Genomic DNA, 19,829 nt, shown 5'->3' with positions numbered 1-19,829 from the left:
TGGTTGAAGGTACGATACACATACCTAGCATGAAGTACTAGGAGTTAATGCTTGTAATAACTCTTAGACCGTGTCGTGCCGGCAGTCAAGCTGCGAGAGATTTACTCAAGTGGTTGACGAAATGGGAGATCACTTAACTGGATTATGCTCAAGGTACTTTTTTACTTTATTGTAGGTTTTGTATGGATATACAACAGTTAATCATTGCCCAACATCACCATCCCATGACTCATAGACATCCAGATCCATGCGTAAAGCAATCAATACAAGGTTCAATCCCTTCTTTCCCACCTAGTAGAACAAGAAACACAATTGCAAGAGTGTTCCACCCTTGGCCTCTTTCGGCAGTAAGATTTTTTTACCTTAAGCAAAATAACTTTTCCACAACACTCCAGCCAAATCTTCAATCTGGTCTGGTTTAAAGGACTAACAATCAAAACCTATTAGTATCAAATCCCGAGCTTGAATCGAGTTTTCATAGACTTACCTTGACATCTATATGCCATGTATCCTGCCTAGTCTTTTTGAAGTCACTGATTATCGTTTTCACACTTTGTCCAACAACGCCAGGGTCTCCACCAGCCTTCGTGCTAAGAGTTGTCAATGCATCAGGCATCCAGCTTGGTGGGGGACTGGTGTATGGGAAGGCTTGAATCAGAGCTCCTACACCTAGAACAGCAGCATGGCGTGTGATGATAAGTTTGGTATGTTCCGGAGTAGGAGTATTTGCACCAGTAGATGTAGCGGAGGAGAATCCTGATGAGATTATTCTCCGCTTCTTGGGTAAGGGATGCTGAATAAGAGAAGTTGTGAACCGGTCAAGCAGTTTCATGACCATATCTTGCCGCAGAGCCACAGGTGAGCATCGGACCATGCCAGAGAGTGTTGCAGATGCCCCTGCCCTAACTTCATGCTGTGTGTCGGAAAGCATACTGGCAACACATTCAAAAAGGTTCTCACGATCGGTCTTGGATAACAAGAACAATCTCCTAAAATATATGATCTGCATGTTGATCATGACACGGAGACGTTGATGCCACGACGGAGAGGTTCGGCCAATTCGGATAAGAGAATTGATGAAGTCGGTATCTTCACCACTAGGATGTGGAATGTTTGGAAGATGGCGGAAGACGTGGTATGCCAGTGATTGCAGCTCAGGGTCTTCTTTAACGTCCATCATATGTAGGAGTTGCTCTGTGAACAAGTCTGGGAAAAATTGCACGAGCTGAGTGCATTCGTAAGAGTACAATGTCGAATCAAGCCATAGCAAAACAGTTTTACAGCCGGATGTATAGGAGGAGGGAGTTTGTTGGCCAGGCTTCCTCTGGTGCCGCCACTGTTCAATCCTATCAAAGACTTCGGTCATCGTGGCCACGAACTCATCGGTCGGTTTATAGGCACGACTACCGGTTGATGAAGTTTTCTTTTGGTGTTCAATCAACTGGTCAACGCTTGCATAGGACTCGTGGTATCGTGTCCGGTAGATACAAGCAAGCGTATTGCCCATTGCTTCACGGACTCCTTTGTACGGATGGTCAAGATGAGCTAAAAAGTCCCTGAGAATGGGCTTTTCGAGTTGGAAATGCCAACCGGAATCCACGATGCATCGTTGGAGTAAGTTGATTTTCGAACTCTCCTTGAAGGCAGCATTGGAAGTCATATCCAGGCGGAAACTAGATAGCCAATCTACCAAAGGCCAGGAGCGGCGAGGGTCCCTGCATTGCATAATCATTCGAAGGCAGCTGGACCAATAGTCAGAATTTTCTGGAGTAAGTGCGTCAGAAAATATCTTTTGGAAGAAACCAAAGGCATATTCCCATATCTCTGTACGCTTCTGGACTTTGATATCAGTCGCCGAGCATACAAGGCCAGCCAATATTTCGGCTGTGGCACGATGTTGATGTTTGTCACTGCCATCTTCATAGACGATCTCTATTTCCTTCTTAATCTCCTGGAAGGTAACTGCAGTGAGTTCATCGCGCAGCAAAAGTTGGAATATGTATACTAGCAGGGAAGAAGTCGACATCCGGAACTTATCAGTTGAGGCATCTCTGGGTTCTTGTTTAAGATATGTGAAGTAAGTCGAAATCCACTCCCGGGTGAAGAGCTTTCCCATGAATTTGCGGATGTCCCATTCAAGTGAGTCAAAAACAATATCAGTTTCGACATTGGCTTTGTACGCCGGCATTGTCTTATTCCAGACTAAGAACCCAGGGTGGTCATGGTCGATATAATACTCCGCTTCGGGATTTGCGAAGCTTGCAAGGTAGGAAGCCGTCCAATTGGGATCTTCAGGGTTCGTCGGGACTTGTATTTTAGATGGGAGGCAATAATTCCCGAGGATGTAGTCTCTGTAATTATGATGGCAAATGGCCCTGATCTCAATGATGGTGAAAAGTGCAGTCAACGACTGAGCATACATCCAACGCAGGCCTGGGTGAGAGTCCACGGAGCCTTTAATGATAAGCTCAATTAAATTTTCACTGGCGATGTGATCAAAACGTAGCCCCAAGGTAAAGGCAATTGCAGACGTTCGAATTGTCTTCTTCCAGTGCGATGCTTTGGCCAACTCAACGAGTTCTTCTGCCATTTCAAGCTTTCTCTTCTCAACAGAATGCCACTTCTTCTCAAGGGATTTCCGTTTTGCTTCAATCTGGGACGCCATAATTTCATCAGTGGGGACAATCGCTCGGATGATATCTTGGTCAAGAATAGCCATCCTATTTGTCGTATGTCCGTACTCCACTATTTGGAAGAGCGAACCACTGCACAGCTTTTGGATGGATGGTTTGTCGACAGCGGTGGTGTCAAGGAATGCCCTTATGAGAGCAGGGGTATACTTCCAGTGACGGCCCACTGGCTTGGCCAAACTGCTATACATTAAAGAATAAATCGCACCCTGAATACGGGGGATTTCATTGGCTTTCAGAGCCATCTGGTAGGCCTTGATCAGTGGTCGAATCAGAAGAACTCGTGAGCCCCAGATAGAGCGAAGTGCTGATTCCGAAGCTGACTGGGCATTTCGTCTAATATCAGTGTATATCGATACACTAGACTCGGCTAAGTCAAGTAGAAGGACAGTATCCAGCTTTGACCGGGGTCTAGGAGCTGCATTGTGACGCAGCCGTTGCAGATGATACACATATGCCCGTCGTACAAGTAATGGGCGAGGGTAATCCTTCCTTATGCCGCTCATTTTGTACGGGTGAATATCAGCGCCGTATAGTTTTGAAACACGGTCCAGCAGGTGAGCAGACCGCTCAATACCAACGTCGATGAACCAGCATCGATAAGCAGTGTATAGTGAGGAGAAGCAGGCTACATCATCCTCTTGCTTATCAACTAAGAATCTGTGAACATTATGTAGAACATGGCCAATTCGTTCCCTAATTTCGTGAATGGCAGTGTAGAGAGGGTCATCCTCTGTTAAAAGATATCCAGCTGGATACTGATAAGAAGGCCGGATAGCAGATTCCTCAGAAATGTCCAAGGAGGAGTCGGTGTCATCAGCTGCCTCTTCACCCTTGGTGGCCATATTATCATCTCGGGAAACGTATGCACCACCCTGGGCAGGAACCTCGCTTTCACGGCATTTCGAAGCTGCCCTATTATCAAATAATGCCGATACTCCAGCTATGATTAGCCTGAGTAGCACTATATTCCTCGTCACTTCATCTGACCAATCTTTGCCACTGCCATCACGCTTGATGCTTGGTGTGTCACTTATCAGGGATGTTAAGGAAGACAATGCGGCTTCCACCTGAGATGTAAATAGTTCAACAGCGAACTCTATTTCTTCTCGTTGTGGAACATGCCAATTGACGCTAAGATTGCTTAGATCTTGTTTCTGGCCCCATTGCTCAACCTGAATGCCTTTAGGGTATAGATGTGGTTCGTACATACTATAGTCCACAATGGTAGTCATGGTAAGGTTCAGGAGAAGATGGTGAATAAAGTTCGAAATATGAATGGTAGGGATACCCTTGCACTTTCGCTGCATGTACAGTGCGATGTCGAGGAGGTCTTGTTTATATTTCAAAATGGCTTCCCCGACATGGACTACACACATGCTCAGCATACTGATGTTCCATACCAGCCCCCGATCACGGGGCAAAACATCAGTTCCTGTTGTTCTTGTAGATGCTGCACCATTTTCATCAATTTCGGTGCGGATATTTCGAATGAGTAAAGGAATGAAGCGCTTTAGTGCTTTTTCCGGGTTGACCTTGCAAAGAGAATTGCAAATGAAAGCCATTGCATCTCGTGCTTGGTGAATAACCCGATCAGAAACAAAGTTCACGATTTTATTCAGAGCTATGTCATATAACTCTGGAGAAAGGGTGGAGAGAAGAGGCAGGAAAGTGGCGGGCAAGGTGTTGAGGACGTTCTCTTCAGGGGAACCGCTCCGTACTCGCGCTGCATCAGGCAAGTTCTCTAGCAGCGTGAAAACACGGCCAAGGAACGAGATGAGAAACTCGCTAAATTCCGTGGTGGAAGAACGTAATATCTTTTCTTCATCTTCGTCAGAGAGCTCGGTGTCGTAGTTCATTTCAACAGAGGCACCTTGCTCTTCCATGCGTTCTAACTCTCCAGTAACCCATTCCACGGCAAGCATGTTCCCATTAACATCATCACGGCCCTTCGTGAGGTCCTCAAAGGGTATATTATAACACACAGACTGGATAAATGCAAGGGAATGCAGTGATTTGCCCAAATCATTTGCGTCAATTCCAGGTAAAGCCAAACCTAGCAAGGTGGTAATATGGCAGCGGAACCCTTTTGTCCGCACCATGATTCTTGACAAGACCTGCAAGGAACGGAGAGAGGACGCAGTTCTGTGGACCTCTACTAGGCCTTGCATAGATGGGTAGATTCGTTGCAAAGCTCCCGGTAGAATGAGGTTTGGCTCTAGGTATGCCAAGGATTGAAGGGTCGAGAGAGAGAAGTTCATGGCCGTTCCACTTTTAGCATAGATACCCATGAATATCACATCTCGCAGGCATAATACAAATCGGCGTTTAACTGCATCATTCAACCGTCTCTCTGGGGGAACTTCCATTTCCCCGTTTCGTTCCCGGTTCCAACGCATGACAAAAAAGTCTGCAAGGTAGTTAACCAGCTCTGAGAGGGTCCTTGTCCATGATCCTGAATTTGAAGGGTGGAAAAATGTTTCCACAGCTTGTATCAGGCCCTCTAACCGGCTAAGTAGCGAGTCTTTGGACTCTGCACAGGCTGGAGAGAGAGACATGACAGTCCATCTAGCAATGTCATGTGTGACTGGATGGTTTCTTGAATCCCGATCAAGCATTATGGCCAATCCAGCAGACACGTCAACTACCTCGCTGTAGGAAGACGTTGCCTGTCCGACTGGAATTTCAAGCAGCCTCAGAATAGCAGTGAAAATAAGGGAAGTTTGTTCCTCAGTGAAAATTCCGAATTCAGAAAATGGAATATGTTTAGCAGGGAGTGAATCGCGAGCTAATCGAGATAGAATATCTAGGAAACTCATATCAAATGTCCTAGAGCGGTTTACCAGGGACCAAAGGTGGAAATATGTTGGGAGGTAGTGTTGTGGGAGTAAATCGAGCCTTTCTGGAGGCGCTGGTGCTGTGGAAACGAACAAGTTCATGAGCCCTACTACAATAAAGGCTCCTTCGGTAAATGAGGTTGTGAAATAGGGGAGAAACTCTTGAAGCATGTTGGGAAGCTCAAGGGGGTCAAAATAGAACTGTGCAAAGGAACAAAGTTTTATCAAAGTCTTGATATTGCGTTTGTTGCTCATTGAGTGTACGAGTCCCGCCTCTGAAGGAAGCACGAACACTTTCAACTCTCTGTACAGCGGTTTCCAGTCAAGAATCAAGTCCTTGGTCGGCCGAAGGTAATGTTTTCTCCTTAAAAATCAAAAAGTGTAAGCAGAGGTTATAGCTAGTCGGATAGGTAGGGTTGGTACTTACTTGGTAAGCACCATGAACATGCTAGAAAAGCGTTCTGCAACAGCCGGCTCGATACCGGGAGCAAGGGCAAGCTCGTAGTAAAGCTTCACTAGCTTTGTCCGCTGTTCTCTTGTTGGATCGAACTTCAGAGATAGCCAACCTCGAAGTTCTCGAGTCCAGTGGACCGCCCCGGAGTTGAAGTCTCCAGACTCGATGGCCACGTAGAGGTGCTTGAGGATCTCCTCAAAGTTATTCTGCCGTAACGTATCATCCTCTAGCTCGTACGGGGAGTGTTCGAAGTATGGATATGTTCGTGGCCGGCTACGAGCCTTTTTGGAGCGGTCATCTTCTGGAACGGCGCCGTTAAGCTGTGCTGATTCTCCACCGGGAGAGGTGGCCCGTGAGAACTCATTACCAACGACAGCCAAGCTAGCCGTCAACACGTCCGGGAATCGATCGGTATTCATTTTCCAAGGGCGTGTCTATCGAGCATGTAGAACGTATTAGAGAGGGTATCGGTGGTGAGGGTGCTAAATTGTAAAGCCGCGTCAGAAACCCAGGATCCATCAAAATAAGTCATTCTAGAGCTATGAGATTTCCAGGAAAGGGTTTATAAAGGAATTCTTACTCACTCCCCTAACCGGGTTGCTCGATTATTCACAGTTTGATAGCTTCAATTAAATTGCAGCCTCCGTGAGCATTTGGCATGTACTGCTTCTGGTGCCGAGTCAGGTACGGAGTAACTTGTTAGTTACCAAGGGTCGTGTGCAACTTGTTGGTGACAACAAACCCAGCAAGGACAATGGTTATGGTTCGTCCACGGCAGCAGCGTCAAGCAGCAGATGCAGCCTGCAAAACGAAGCTATCAGCTTTAGGAGGTGCGAAGCTCATCCGCCTCACAAAATCGACCTTGTGGCGATGTTTTGTAGTTCGTTAAAGCTCTAAAGGTCGCAGCGAAAACAACTTTTGGAAGCTTTTTTGTTGTTGGAGGCGCCAAGACAAGATGACATAATAACTATCTTAAGCGGAGGAGGCTCAACAGATATCAAACTGAGAGAATAGGGGGGAAGTACGGAGTATATAAGAGTAGAATTAAGGGGGGCAGAGGGAGGGAGAAGAAGAAGAAGTGAGTTATATGGACAGTCGGCCTGGCGAGGTGGCCAGGCAGAAGTAATCTACGCCGCTACAAGAGGGATAACTAGGTAAAGGTTAGGTAGTTACATGGCTCCATCCGGGGTTCGGAAAAAGCGTTCGTCAGCTCTGGTTGCCTGGGCTGCTCAAGCCGGAGGAAGAAAGGAGGCGAACAGACAGCCCTGGATCAGCGCATACATCACGATCACACGCGTGATTACGTGAGAGCTGATCAAGGGTGGCGTCAAAGAGGATTTACTGCTATTCTCTGTCACCAGGCTCGATGCCAGGAACCAGTACCACAATGGGTAGCCTGATGATATCCGGTTCACAATCTGGATGTGATAGTGAGTCACTGCTAAAGTAGCGAGCACCACTTGAGGAAGAGCAAGCCTGGCCTGGTATTTCACACTGTATCCGGCCGTACCATCTTCCTTAGTAGGGAGCATCGGCAGGAGGGTTGCCCATACTTGTAAACCTGAATAAACAAGTATAGTTATCATAGGAGCTGCTATACAGAGCAGCGGAATATTCGAGAAGGTCCAATACCTTAAAAAGCCCACGTTCCTGAAGGGATAACGGTTAGCAGTCCAACTCCCGAATATGCATAAAGACGCGCGCACAGAGTGTCAGGTTGAGCAAGGGACAACTTACCAGTAATATGATTGAACCCATGCATAGATACTTGGAAATAGACGATTGCACCATGGACGCGGGTTCTCAGCCAGGCAGAAGTCCTTATATGCAACATATTGCGGCCCAACAATTCCTATCAGAATCAGGCTGCCACCAGCACATACCGTAGACAGACGCCGTATAATATGCCACGACGGGCCATGGATAATTATTTGATGCAGTCCAGACACTGCATCATAGACAAATAGCAGGCCACTGAGCAAACCATTGCTTCGAACAGTGGTGGCAGCAGCAAAAAATGCGCCAGCAGAGAGGAACTTCAGGTCTCTCAGAAAATAACTGCCTTGACGCTCATCATTGAGTGCCGTAATAAAGACATAGTAACCGAAGAAATTGAGAAACGAAAATACAGCTTCTCCGTTGGGTGCAGATATGAATGCTCCGGCAGGAGTCACGATATGCAGTGCGGCTGCCAAAAATGGGACTACATTGTAATTCTTCCTGCTACTGTTAAATGTAGCTTGGGAGAGCCTGTAGAGCACCAAGACTGATAGATAATGGCAGAGATTCGAAAGAAGCACTCCAGTCACAGCAAGGTTCTGCAGGCTCCTTAGCGATTCTACGTATTCAATCAGTACCAACAGGCCCACGTTTTAAACATGTCCATAACTCCGACTTACCAGGAAGAAGGAATGATAGAAACTTTGTATATCCATATCCAAACGCCCATTCTTGCTCGAACAAATATCCCCTCTGTGCGATCTTCAAGAAGTAGATAGAGTCCCATCTCGCTAGCCGGAGACCAATGTGCGATATTAGCCATGCCATGCTGCCGGTTCCCGGATTACCGGGACCTTCTCCGTCGGACGAGAGAAGCAAAGCCGTTGACGTGTCGTATCCCGGCCCTGGGCTAGCGAGGACAATAAGCAATAAGACGGCCTTCCACAGGCAGAAGCATTTCGTCAAAGTGTAGATTGGCTGGTCAAGCATGCCAATGCGGTCGACGGCGCTCGCCATCTTCCGAGATGTGGGCATCGCAGTTTTCTATATTTGCATAGAAGGGATGAGGACTATGCCTGTTGTACTCGATACCCAGCCAGATAGTTCGGTTGATGTAACTACCTGTGGATTATCGAGCAGGCTTGAGCCGTCGATGTTGGTGTTTTTGATACTTTGCTCGACGTAAACTGCAAGTCCCAGATTAATATTTTGATTTTCACGAGTTCTGATTGGTCCTTTTCTTGTATCTTCAGTGGCATTGGTTGGTTAATTTCAATATCGCCTTTTATTATTATTACTTAGTTACCTCCCCCTTATTCCGTACTCCTTACTCTAAATACTCTAAATACCTTCAGGATAACGAGCAAAGACGGATCCATTTCTTCACTATTATGGAGCAGGCGCAACGGTTACTAGATACAGCTAGCCCCGCGAGCGTGGCTGTTTTATTGAGAGATAGTTGCAGGGAACAGTTGAAAGAGCGGAACGTCTCGAAGAAGTAAAATCCGTCCTCTCTGCACAAGCCATGGGCCCGATTTGTGCAGTTAATTACGCCCGTATGCACGGAGAGCTTGCTATCCGGCTCTAACGGAGCTTCTTGTTGGAACCCACACTTGCGTCCCAGTGTGTGTATGATGGGAGCAGAGCAGACGGGCGGATCCTGCGGCTACAGTGTGCACACCGTCTTTAAGACCCTGGCAGCCAGCAGTCTCGAGAGCGAGGATCCCCTGCGATGACAGTCAACCACACCGCACCGCGTAGGTCTCATCTTCTTTTCTCTGCCTGCCGCATCGTCTTGACGGACGTCCGCCTGCTCACACAGACCATCTTGTTTCGGGCTAAGTCGTGTGCCCGATCCCCGATAAGCTGTCGAACGGAGGATTTGGATCAAATGGCTCCGACAACCTTTGGCGAGTTCCTCGACCCAGTGACGCAGTGGAGCAGAAGAGAAAGTAATTGCAACGCCGAGAACATCTTGCAGTCCACCTATGAAAGCGTAATTTTTGGCGTTCGAGCTTCCAGTTCTAGGTCCTGCGAGGTTATGGAATTATTTTATCGAGTGGATTGCGTGCTAACTCGACGGAGAGATTTTTCTCAGGCCAAAAAATGACTGCTGGACACTGGGTCTGCAGAAGTATGCATCCAGCCGTGGAGATGTCGTTCCACTCATGTCTTATATATACGTGAGTTATATATAATAAGCAGCAGCAGCAACGACAACGACGACAACGATGACAATCCGTCATTCTCTATGGAGTACTCCGTACAACTGGACGGAACGTCGCGTGTTAAGGGATCCGAACGGACAGTCCACATGGCCGCCAGCCTGTCCAGCCTGTTTTTCAGGATCAGCAACGACCAAGACCCGAGGAACTCTCTCAGGGATGAGGCGGGGCCTTCATGATTGGCTTAAATGTTAAAAAAAAAAAAGGGAGAGAACGAAATAAGAGTTTTTGCTTGGACAAAAAGCAAGCTTTGATCCGTGGTTAACGTGCAGAGACGGAGTACAGAGAGTCTCATGTCTCATCAGGCCTCAGGCGAGAATCACGCAGTGCCACCGGACGAACTCAAAGGGGCCATATCTCGTATATCTTCTGCATAAGTTCCCAGTTATGAGGCTGATCGGAGCACGGCACTGTAGGAGATGTTGCATCCTGTCCGAGAGATGGAACAAAGTCGTTGACCCCGGTGGATTCGAGGGATGGATGCACCGGGCCGTGAGGCCTGTAATGTATGTTTCAGCCTTTTTCTTATATAGAGACCTGTCCTTGGGTCAAGGTGGGATCAATGCAGCCCTCCTTTGCTCCCCTATTTCCATTCGTCTTAAAACATTGTTGCCTCCGTCTGACCCCTCCCCTTTTTTCTCGAAGGGTGAACTGATCATCCCGAACCAGGGGCCTCACTAATCACATAAGTTAACTATATAAGACCAAGACCTCGCCTGGTTTCGCCGTGGGGGGTGAGGGCGTTGTACAAAGACGGGTTCGCGACGGGTACAAACCTCCGTTCCCATGTGGACATTCTGAAACAGGAACGCCCTTTGATATATATAAGTGATTCTCCAGCTACTAAACTTGATAGCTTCGGAAGCTAAGAGGCTGGGTTGATCTGCTTTGAATCATCCGTTAGCGGAGTGTACATGCACGACGTCGCCGGAAATATATATGTGGAATTATGAATAGGGAGCAGTTACTGTGACCAACAGAAAAATGCAATAGCAGGGAAACCAAGCCTGGAATATATCTCTTCTTCTAGCTCTACTCTGTGATCCAGGCGGACATCGGGTCATCGAGCTTGTCGCTGCTGGCAGAGCGTTCGTTGGTTATGGTCAACATCTCGCAAACAACAACACGCGATCTTATACCTTCCTAGGAAAAGAAGCCCAATGGGAATATTCGCACGCAGAGCAAGAACATCGGACACAGCTTGAACTTGGATCCTGGGTGTCCCTAAACAGACGAGACAGTCGGACAAAGGCGCTGCAGAAGGATCGTATACTTCTCGCCGTCAAGATATGCAGCTCAACCTGGGGATTACCGCTGATGCTGCGGCCGTGCATCGGCACGAATACTCGGCCTCTCCAGAGACACAGCAGGGAGCTTCTTCTAGTTTCTTCCCGTCTGCAAGATCGATTCTATCTCTCGGGTTTGCCTCCCTGACGAAGCAGGGGGCTTCTGCCCCGTCCTCTACCTCGAAATCCGAGGGCCAGACACCCATGGCCCAAAATACCAACACTTACCGGAGCATCGTACCATCAGGATCTGTGATATTCCAAGAGCCCACAGCCATGGAAGAAACCGTCGCGCACATAGAATCAGGCTCGGATAGTCCAGATGCATGTGGGATCGTAGATGGCTCTGTTGACGGCGCATCAAAGAAGCATGTCCATCGGTCTAAGACTATACTACGTTTCGCACATCCTCCACCAACTACTCGACATAAAAGACTACGCATCCGTCCCAGGCTACTATTACAACTCCAACAAGTCTCAAACACTTCTCGTCCCATCTCCGTCCTCGATGTTGTTCCATCTTCGCTCTTCAAAGGGCGTGCTCAACGAAAAATATCCGGTCCCTTTGCAGCACGGGATCGAGTTTGCACATCCGACCTAATAGTACTACCAAGTGATACCTACGGGCCATCTGGAGCTGGTGACGAGGAACAGCGCCCTGAGGGTGATTCAGCAAATGAGAACCGTGAACCCATTGCAACCATATCCCAAATTCGCAAGGATGATTCAAAATCGAAGCCAACCGCAGAAATCTGCTTTGCCGATGGCCTATACTGGATATCGGAATCTCTACCTAATGGTAGCTACGAGTTTACTGCCACGGATGAACATGGAATTAAGAAATGCGTGCGCTGGGTTGTTCGTGGGAAGAGAAATCGCAGTGCCTCGGTTCAAGGGGCCGGTCGACAGTCACCAGGCCCAGAGGGAGGGAAACGACTTACATTCAGCATTATCGATCCACAGACTCGTCGTCATCCGATTATAGGCTGGCTGTGTCGGACTGGAATTGAAGTACTTGACCAGGAGTCACTTTCATCTGTTTACGCCGACCGCAACACAAACCAACGCCCAGAGTCCGCTCCAGCCGAAACCGCGACGAGACAGAGCCCGGTTGTAATCGACGATAAGATCCGACAGCTTATCACGATTACTGGGATCTGGGTAGCGTTTCAGGAAGGCTGGGCTGGGAACCCACTTGTTACAAGTAATATTGAATCTTCTTCCAGCAACGGCCTGAGCGTCGGTCAGCTCCCACCATCCTCAGTCGTAGCCGCAGAGCGCCCTCCAAACGCTGGCGTTGGAGAAACACAACCGGATGACCCCCCTACTCGCAGCAATAGTAACCGCACTAATACCCGAACATCATTAACATCTCGCATCCGCCAAAAGGGCCGACGTGCAACAGCTCCCCATACTCGATCGTCTTCCATACAGAAACCGTCCCCTCGTCGAAGCTGTTCTGACGATGGCGTCAGTAAAGGCAGCGGTCCCTCTACACCAACACATACAAGGTCATGCAGCATGCTTTGCTCCGCAAACCAGGAATCTTCTCCTCAAAGCCACCCCCACCGACCCGTTCAAACAATCCATGATCTGACCGACCTTGAAACACCCGACGAGATGAATGATCCTCTTCATCACAGCAATCTTCACTCCTCACAAGGTCAGACACCCAGGCATAACAGCAGACAATCCAGCCCTGTCCGCGGCACCGCTTCTCCCGGACGAGACCGGGCTTCAACTCCAGACCAATCCACTACTTCTTCCGCTGGAAGTCGGGAGAAGAAGGGATGGCGGAAGCTAGGCACGTTACTTGGCGCTGTCAGGGCAAAGAAGGCCCCAAGGCAAGGTAGTATATAAAACCCAGCCTAGCTCTGTTTATATAAATATATATGATACCCTCCCCCCTTTGTCACTTTGATGTATATAGCATAGCGTCTCATCAGCAAGCCTCTTTTTTTTGATATCTCACTCCTCGTCCATCCCGTCGCCCGTCGAGTCTCCTGACTTAAAGTTTATGTTAGTTATGGATGCACAATTTCTGCACATAATTTTTAGACTTTCCGCAGGTTTCCACGAAATGAACCTCGGCTCATCGGATCGGTGTAGCCGCAGGATCCGCCCGTCTATTCCCATGGATCACAACACCCAAACGAAGGGAATCGTGAGCTGGATAGCAAAGTTTTCTCTATCTATGCGCGTATTAACTATATAAATCGGGCCTGTTGTATAGATAGAGAATGATATTTAACATAGTCAATACTAGTGAGAATGACGTATATATTCACCAATCAGTAAGTGCCTTCGATTTGGTAGCCCGAACTAGTAGCAAGTCTAGTTCATGAAACTAGTTATAAACTAGACAGATTGAGCGCGTGAGCGCTTGATCTGTAAGCCATCGTTGTACTCTGGCTCTTCTTCCTCTTCCCCTCCACATGTTCACGAGTCCCAGAAACCAAAAGCTTGGCCGTTGAGCGGAGGCAACGTCCGAAAATGGGAAAGGAAGGGCCGAGGTAGCCATCCAACTGTGACCTCTATCAAGTGGGCTGTTATTTCCGCTGGCCTACTTCAACCATCAATAGCAAAGCAACCCTGAGATACCACATAGCCTCCACAATCACCTGTTCGCGGAAGCATCCGTTTACAACATCTATGTCATGAGCATCCGTATTCCTCACTAACCAACAATATACCTGGAAAGGGGGTATGTTATCTTTTATCCGAAGCAAACTTAGTAGTAACCAGAACAATCTAAACCCCTAAACCTTGGGAGCAATATTAATCCAACGCGTAATTGGATCCAGAGAGGATATTGGTCAAAGAGTTATTTTCACCAGAATATCAGGGTGGTCTCCCTGCTTTGAAGGAACACGCTGACGTCTTCTCCCACTGTAAAGAGCAAAGTAAAGGCAAGCCAAGAAAGGAAAAGAGGGCTCCATACGGAAATCCTCGATGTCGGACAATTCTTGATACAAAAGGAAGCTTTATGAAGAAGGTGAGCCGTGGGGTTATAAATGCAAGTAGTCTTCTGTCGATGGTATAATGACTCTCTCTGCAGTCATTTAAGGGTCTCCCCTTTTTGCCCAGCGGTTTGATATCTTTTCATCCAAAACACTGCTTAGCATAAACCCATTATCTCGAGACGATTTATTCGAAAAAAATTGCGAGAAGTCCCAATGCGGTAACGACAGCAGGGTTATTCGAGATATTGGACAACTGGTTGTGCCATCTGCTAAAAATCTAGCGATGTATAATGCCACCCATCTGAAGCACTTAGTTGAAGCTGTGAGTAAAGGTTAGAGTAAAGGTATCCCATTTTATGGTCCCCACCCGCAGCCTGACTTCTCGGTCCACATTCACAGATAGTCAACTTGAAAAGCTGAAGCCCTTTATTGGTGACTGGAGCGAGACTTCCTTTGTTATGGGTATAGACACGATAAATTTCCATTCTTGACGTGCGTAGTTAAACGCGGCTCTTCATCGCGGATCGACAAAATGCCCATAGTATGATTCTTGCAGTGAGAGGTGTGATTGGACTTTAAAAGGCTATAAAGCATGAATATGAGCTCCATCGTGAAGTCCTCGCATTTTCAATATCCCATGATCATATCTCTGTTAGAATCTATGCAGGTGCAGTCCATAGCAGTCTCAAGAAAATGACCAATCAGATCGGAACTCCTGAAGTCATGTGATATCAATTTCGCGCAGGCGACGAAAACATCAAGACGACCAAGAAGATGACGCCGAAGACTAGAACAGAGAAGAGAAGGAGGCAGCTTTTTTTCTTCCTCTAATATGCCTCAATAGATTTGTTTATACACTGGCATGATACCTGTTATACCGGAAAAGCGAATAACGGCGCGTCAGGCCTTTTCGTTCCCAATACCCTCTTAGGCTCCTGGCTGTGATCCAAGGTCGAGAACTCGACTCACAGCAGAGTCACTTGGAACAGTGACAGATACAATACCCGAAGGTATCGAATAAGATACCAATAGCGCGTATTTGTCAGCCTGTCAAATAATTCGAGCAAGCCTGGTATCCCACTAGAAAACCCCATTGCTACAATTTGTAACCAGCTTTACAGACGCGCCTTCACTTTGACGACATCTATACCAATTGATGAAAACGCAATTCCAAGCCTCAGGGCGTGTCAACCATCTACTAATTGCTTAGGCTCACTGTTATCTACATCACTATAGCAACAATGAAGGCACACCAAGGCACACCAGCTAGAGCAGACACAAAACTCTTGCGGAATTCATGTGACACCTACATACCATCCTACTACAATAAAGCTTCTGAAAATGATATCGATGCATTATTAGCCGAAGGAAAGGCTGCGGTAGTTTCCAACCATGCTGGTACCTCTAGAGGTGACAATACTACCCCCGTACCTCCATATGAGACCAGTAATGGTTCCCTTCAGATTCGTGGCGCAGCTTCAGCGCAACAGAGCTATCGTAAGGGCATCGAAGACAACTCTGATAATGCTTCAGCTTCTGATGCCACAATTCGGAACGTTGAACACAACAGGCCCGCTATACCCTTGCCTGAGAAGCCTCCTGCACCGCAGCCGCCATGCACTCCACCGCATGGAAGTCTACAACAGCATTCTTCCGGAGAGATAAAATCCTCTCCTACCTATAACCAGCCTATGCCACTGATATCGCCTAGTTTAAGCTCAGTACAAGGAGGGAAAGAGACCCCGCCCTCTACTACTCTCCCAAATGATCTCCAGAGCCTCTGTATACCCCAACCAGAATTCCAAAACCTGGATCAACAAACTCAGCAAGATATCCATTTATGGTTACTGTTCACTGGGTATTACGATGAAGAATATCGTATAGAGACAATTTCACGCCGTCGTGAAATAGTCGCCGTGCACGAAAAATTGACAGAACTCATGAATGAGGAATGCCGGAAAAGGCGAGCTTTTACTAATATATCTAGCTCCAGGCTCTCACAGTCACTGTTTCCCTGCACGATGTCCGCAGGAGCCCGGAGTGCCACGCCCTCCGACTTTTCAGCAATGCGTTCTCGCACGGTTGAACTACCGGTTGATAGTCCTGCCTCAAGGGCTCCAACACTCTCGGACGAGTGCCTCAAGGGTAAAGCTGAAAACACACCAAGTTTACAACCAACCAATAACCGGGTCCAACCTTCACCGCTCAAGCGTAGCAACACCCCGCCCCCAGAAGATAGCGACTGCCAACGGAAGGTTGCACGTTCCAACGAACAGACTTCCACTTCGAGTGAATTCAAGAAACAAGGTTTGTTTACCTGAAAAAATGATCCTTCCCACTACCTAAAACATCCTTCCCGTTTTGTACCCACCTATTGACAAGCCGTTTATAAAATCAAGGCTCATCAGGGCAATCTGACCACCGACAAATTCGCACTTATCACTCTATCCCACAACGAGGTAGGACTTGTATGACCTAAACGATGCAACCTATCCGGTAAAATCGCTATTAACCGTTTTGAAGGACGCCGTAATAGGGGTGATAGCTACAGGGGCGAGGGTGCTAGGCGTGAGTCTACTCTTATGTTTTCTCGACGTCGACTGTACTTTCTAGCACTTACACTGGCTTACTAGGAATGGGGCGAGAAGCAGCATGGACTTAAAATTTAGCATGCAGCGCACATAACCTACTTCAGAAGTGCGGGTGGATTCCCTGCACTTCAACATGGGACTTCCTGCATCGGAATTGAAGTAGGTTAGGAGTCGTTGCAAAAGGATTGAATTTACTTAAGCAAATCGTTGAAAGCTGTAAGTATTGCTAAGCCTAGTCCCATCAAATGCCGTCCAGTTCTATAGACCTATATAATTAACTGCTAAAATATTTAGGCAGCAAAGATGAAACGGAAGATAACTTACCACTTTTCTAATACCACACAAAATGCCCGTCTTTGCTCAATATTTATATATGCCAGCAATATATCTATTTCGTGTATCTGTAAGATTAGCCATTTCTTATTGAAGTAATCGTTTTCACTGACATCGAATAGTTATTAAACTGGAACTGCCTTAGTATCAATTATCCCCTTCCGACATTCTCAATCACTCCGTAAGAGAAAGGAGAGTTTGCAGTGGAAGTAGATACATTATTACTGCGGCTCACTTCATCTTTCAAATAAGGCAGTAGCACGAGCTTGTGTGTCGACCGTGGTACAATCTAATACCACATGCAGTGGAGGAGGCAGACAGTGGTATTAAAACGAGGCTATATCATAACATTGACTATTCCTATAGTTAGGGTTCGGGATGTGTGGAACTCCACAATTTGTGTTAGCATTCACATATCAAGTGTTGAGTTTTATTTTACTCGAGATGGGAGACGATACCATAAATATCCACGAGACTTATCTATTGCAAATATGAGGCCACGTGCAATCAATTGCAAAAGCAACTGCATGGCCCAAGTTAGTCTTTTACACATGCCGAATTATAACCACGAAAAACCGGTAATTTATCTGACCAATATCAATCATCACGCAGTTCTTTTGCAATAGGCTGACTGCATCTAGAATACTCCGCTACTGTGACCAAAAAGTGCTATCTATATACCATCCAACACCCGGGCAATTGGCTACCGGAGGCTAAGTCATAAAAAAAAAGTGGAACATAAGCCACGAAGAACAAATATCGTATATCGACATATGACACCCCACGTCATAGTTACCCTCATCGATAAATGGGGGAAAAAAAAGACAAAAACACCTCGAAGTCACCCATGCCGATCACAACCAAGACTTCGTACATATATACCCCCAAGACAACCTGGTAAAAAAAGCAAAAAATGACATTTCATGAAGAGGTATCACTCCTCGTTCTTGACCGTCTTGAAAGAAGCAATTCGTCTGCTGATAGAATCCATGCTCTCGGTGATTTCTAGCTCTCTAAGTTTTCCGCTGCCAACATCGTAGATGACACCGTGCAGCTTGAGACCTCGTTCCTCAATGGCGTCGAGAACGGCGCTGTTCTCACGGAGAACTCGCAGTCCATTTTCGACATTGATCTCGGCGAGCTTGACGGCAGCTTCCTTGAGCTCAAGATCCTTCAAGACGTCCATATGTTGCTCTCGGAGTCGTCGAAGGGGCATGAGCCAGGTATCAAGGAGGCCGAGCTTCTTGTTGGCCAAAGCAGCGTTGATGCCACCACAGCTAGTATGGCCACAGAGAATGATGTGCTTGACCTTGAGGTAGACGACAGCAAATTCAATGACGGTGGCAGCAGAGATGTCGTTGTACTGCACAACGTTGGCAATGTTGCGATGGACGAAGACGTCGCCGGGCTGAAGGCCCAGGACAGTGGTCTCGGGGCAACGGGAGTCAGCACAGCCGATCCACAATATTTCCGGAGATTGTCCTGAGGCGAGCTTTGGGAAGAGATCTGGCTGTTCTTCGTCTAGCTTTGTGGCCCAGATGTTATTCTTGGCCATGGCCAGCTGGTAGCTGTCTATCAGAAACGTTAATAAAGGAGGGCCAGAGAGGGATTGGGAGTCGAAACATGAAGCGGATTGAACATACCGGGAGCCGTGTTCTGCTCATTTTGGGCGGCCATGCTGGGAATTGGGTGAGGGTTGGAGTTGTTGCTGGAAGACATCTTCAGCCCAGGCCGGGTCGATGAGAAGGGTTTTATCTGTTGTCGTTGAGAAAAGGAATCACGGGGCGCACTTGGCAGGTCTGCTAGGCGGGTAGCAAGCGATGGAGTCGGGCAAGGAATAATACGCTGTGAAACAGGTAAGGTTCTGATAACAGAGGGCTGGTTAGCAAATGCCCAGGAAAAAGAAACGAAGGGCGAAGCGGACTAGAAACAGCGGATGTTTCCCCCTCCAATAGGAGAGCATTGGCATTGAGTAGTTTAGGTGAGCGACCATGACCGTGGGCAGCAGCAGCCAAACACCGTGTGCGTCTGGCGTACAGCGAGCTGCGTCTTCCCCATAAAATTGCCAAGGTGGAGATAGTTTAAAGCCGATATAAAGAAAAAGAAAAGGAATACACAGCAGAGGGAGAGCGTGGGTGTGTCTTGAATAATGACACCACGGCCCTGCCCCTCCGCTCGTTTCTTTTCCTGGGCTGCAGACAAGGAGAAGAAGGAATGCGTATATACGGGGAGTAATGCTTTTTGGTAGGGCCACGGGAGCTTCTGTGGCCAATGCCAGGACCAAAGGGAAAAGCAAATATCGGGGCAGAGGAAGAAGCTGTTGAGTCGATGGTGTTGAAGGTGGTGGGGATTATTATTGGATACGCATTACTCACCTCCAGAGCGAGCCTCGCATGGGGGACACAGACGAGGGAGGAGGAAAGGGAACGAAGAGACGGAGGAGCAGCTGGTCGAGAGAGCTATACTGCGCGTATCCTGGGCGATAGAGAAGACGAAGGGATAAGCAGCACGACAGCGAGCAACGACGATGACAGGGAGAAAGACGAAAAGTTGAGCGTTCAAAGATCGAAAGTCGAAGTCGCTTTTTCTTGCTTTTCCCTTTTCGGCCTGCCCAGAGGATGATACCACGTGATATATGCCAAGCTTTCCCAACGAACCTTATTTACTCTTATTTTTATTCTTTTTTTTCTTTATCGCAACATCAAGAGATAAAGGAGCCGGCAGCCGGGTT

At 47.5% G+C, this 19,829-nt stretch overlaps 6 protein-coding genes across 6 annotated transcripts; 3 read left to right on the top strand and 3 right to left on the bottom strand.

The window, feature by feature from the left end:
- Positions 1 to 201: 201 nt before the first annotated feature.
- On the bottom strand, positions 202 to 6,400 carry ARB_02315 (uncharacterized protein; the record flags this gene model as incomplete). Its single annotated transcript, XM_003011419.1, has 3 exons — positions 202 to 291; positions 488 to 5,891; positions 5,955 to 6,400. 3 exons carry the CDS (start codon positions 6,398 to 6,400, stop codon positions 202 to 204), a joined length of 5,940 nt encoding a protein of 1,979 aa, XP_003011465.1.
- Positions 6,401 to 7,499: 1,099 nt separating this feature from the next.
- ARB_02314 (DUF409 domain protein) lies at positions 7,500 to 8,717 on the bottom strand (the record flags this gene model as incomplete). Its single annotated transcript, XM_003011418.1, has 3 exons — positions 7,500 to 7,575; positions 7,719 to 8,184; positions 8,381 to 8,717. The coding sequence occupies 3 exons, from the start codon at positions 8,715 to 8,717 to the stop codon at positions 7,500 to 7,502; spliced, it is 879 nt and encodes a 292-aa protein (XP_003011464.1).
- A 2,497-nt stretch (positions 8,718 to 11,214) lies between these two features.
- ARB_02313 (uncharacterized protein) lies at positions 11,215 to 13,071 on the top strand (the record flags this gene model as incomplete). Its single annotated transcript, XM_003011417.1, has 1 exon — positions 11,215 to 13,071. One exon carries the CDS (start codon positions 11,215 to 11,217, stop codon positions 13,069 to 13,071), a length of 1,857 nt encoding a protein of 618 aa, XP_003011463.1.
- A 2,344-nt stretch (positions 13,072 to 15,415) lies between these two features.
- On the top strand, positions 15,416 to 16,495 carry ARB_02312 (uncharacterized protein; the record flags this gene model as incomplete). The annotated part of the gene is made up of 1 exon (XM_003011416.1): positions 15,416 to 16,495. The coding sequence occupies one exon, from the start codon at positions 15,416 to 15,418 to the stop codon at positions 16,493 to 16,495; it is 1,080 nt and encodes a 359-aa protein (XP_003011462.1).
- Positions 16,496 to 18,032: 1,537 nt separating this feature from the next.
- On the bottom strand, positions 18,033 to 18,817 carry ARB_02311 (carbonic anhydrase family protein; the record flags this gene model as incomplete). Its single annotated transcript, XM_003011415.1, has 2 exons — positions 18,033 to 18,670; positions 18,742 to 18,817. 2 exons carry the CDS (start codon positions 18,815 to 18,817, stop codon positions 18,033 to 18,035), a joined length of 714 nt encoding a protein of 237 aa, XP_003011461.1.
- Positions 18,818 to 19,369: 552 nt separating this feature from the next.
- Positions 19,370 to 19,720, top strand: ARB_02310 (uncharacterized protein; the record flags this gene model as incomplete). Its single annotated transcript, XM_003011414.1, has 1 exon — positions 19,370 to 19,720. One exon carries the CDS (start codon positions 19,370 to 19,372, stop codon positions 19,718 to 19,720), a length of 351 nt encoding a protein of 116 aa, XP_003011460.1.
- Between the last annotated feature and the right edge of the window lie 109 nt (positions 19,721 to 19,829).

Source organism: Trichophyton benhamiae, assembly GCF_000151125.1.
Source record: "Trichophyton benhamiae CBS 112371 chromosome Unknown Abenha-G-c-321f20.f1, whole genome shotgun sequence".
Taxonomy (NCBI): domain Eukaryota; kingdom Fungi; phylum Ascomycota; class Eurotiomycetes; order Onygenales; family Arthrodermataceae; genus Trichophyton; species Trichophyton benhamiae.
This window is presented reverse-complemented; position numbering and strand designations above follow the sequence as displayed.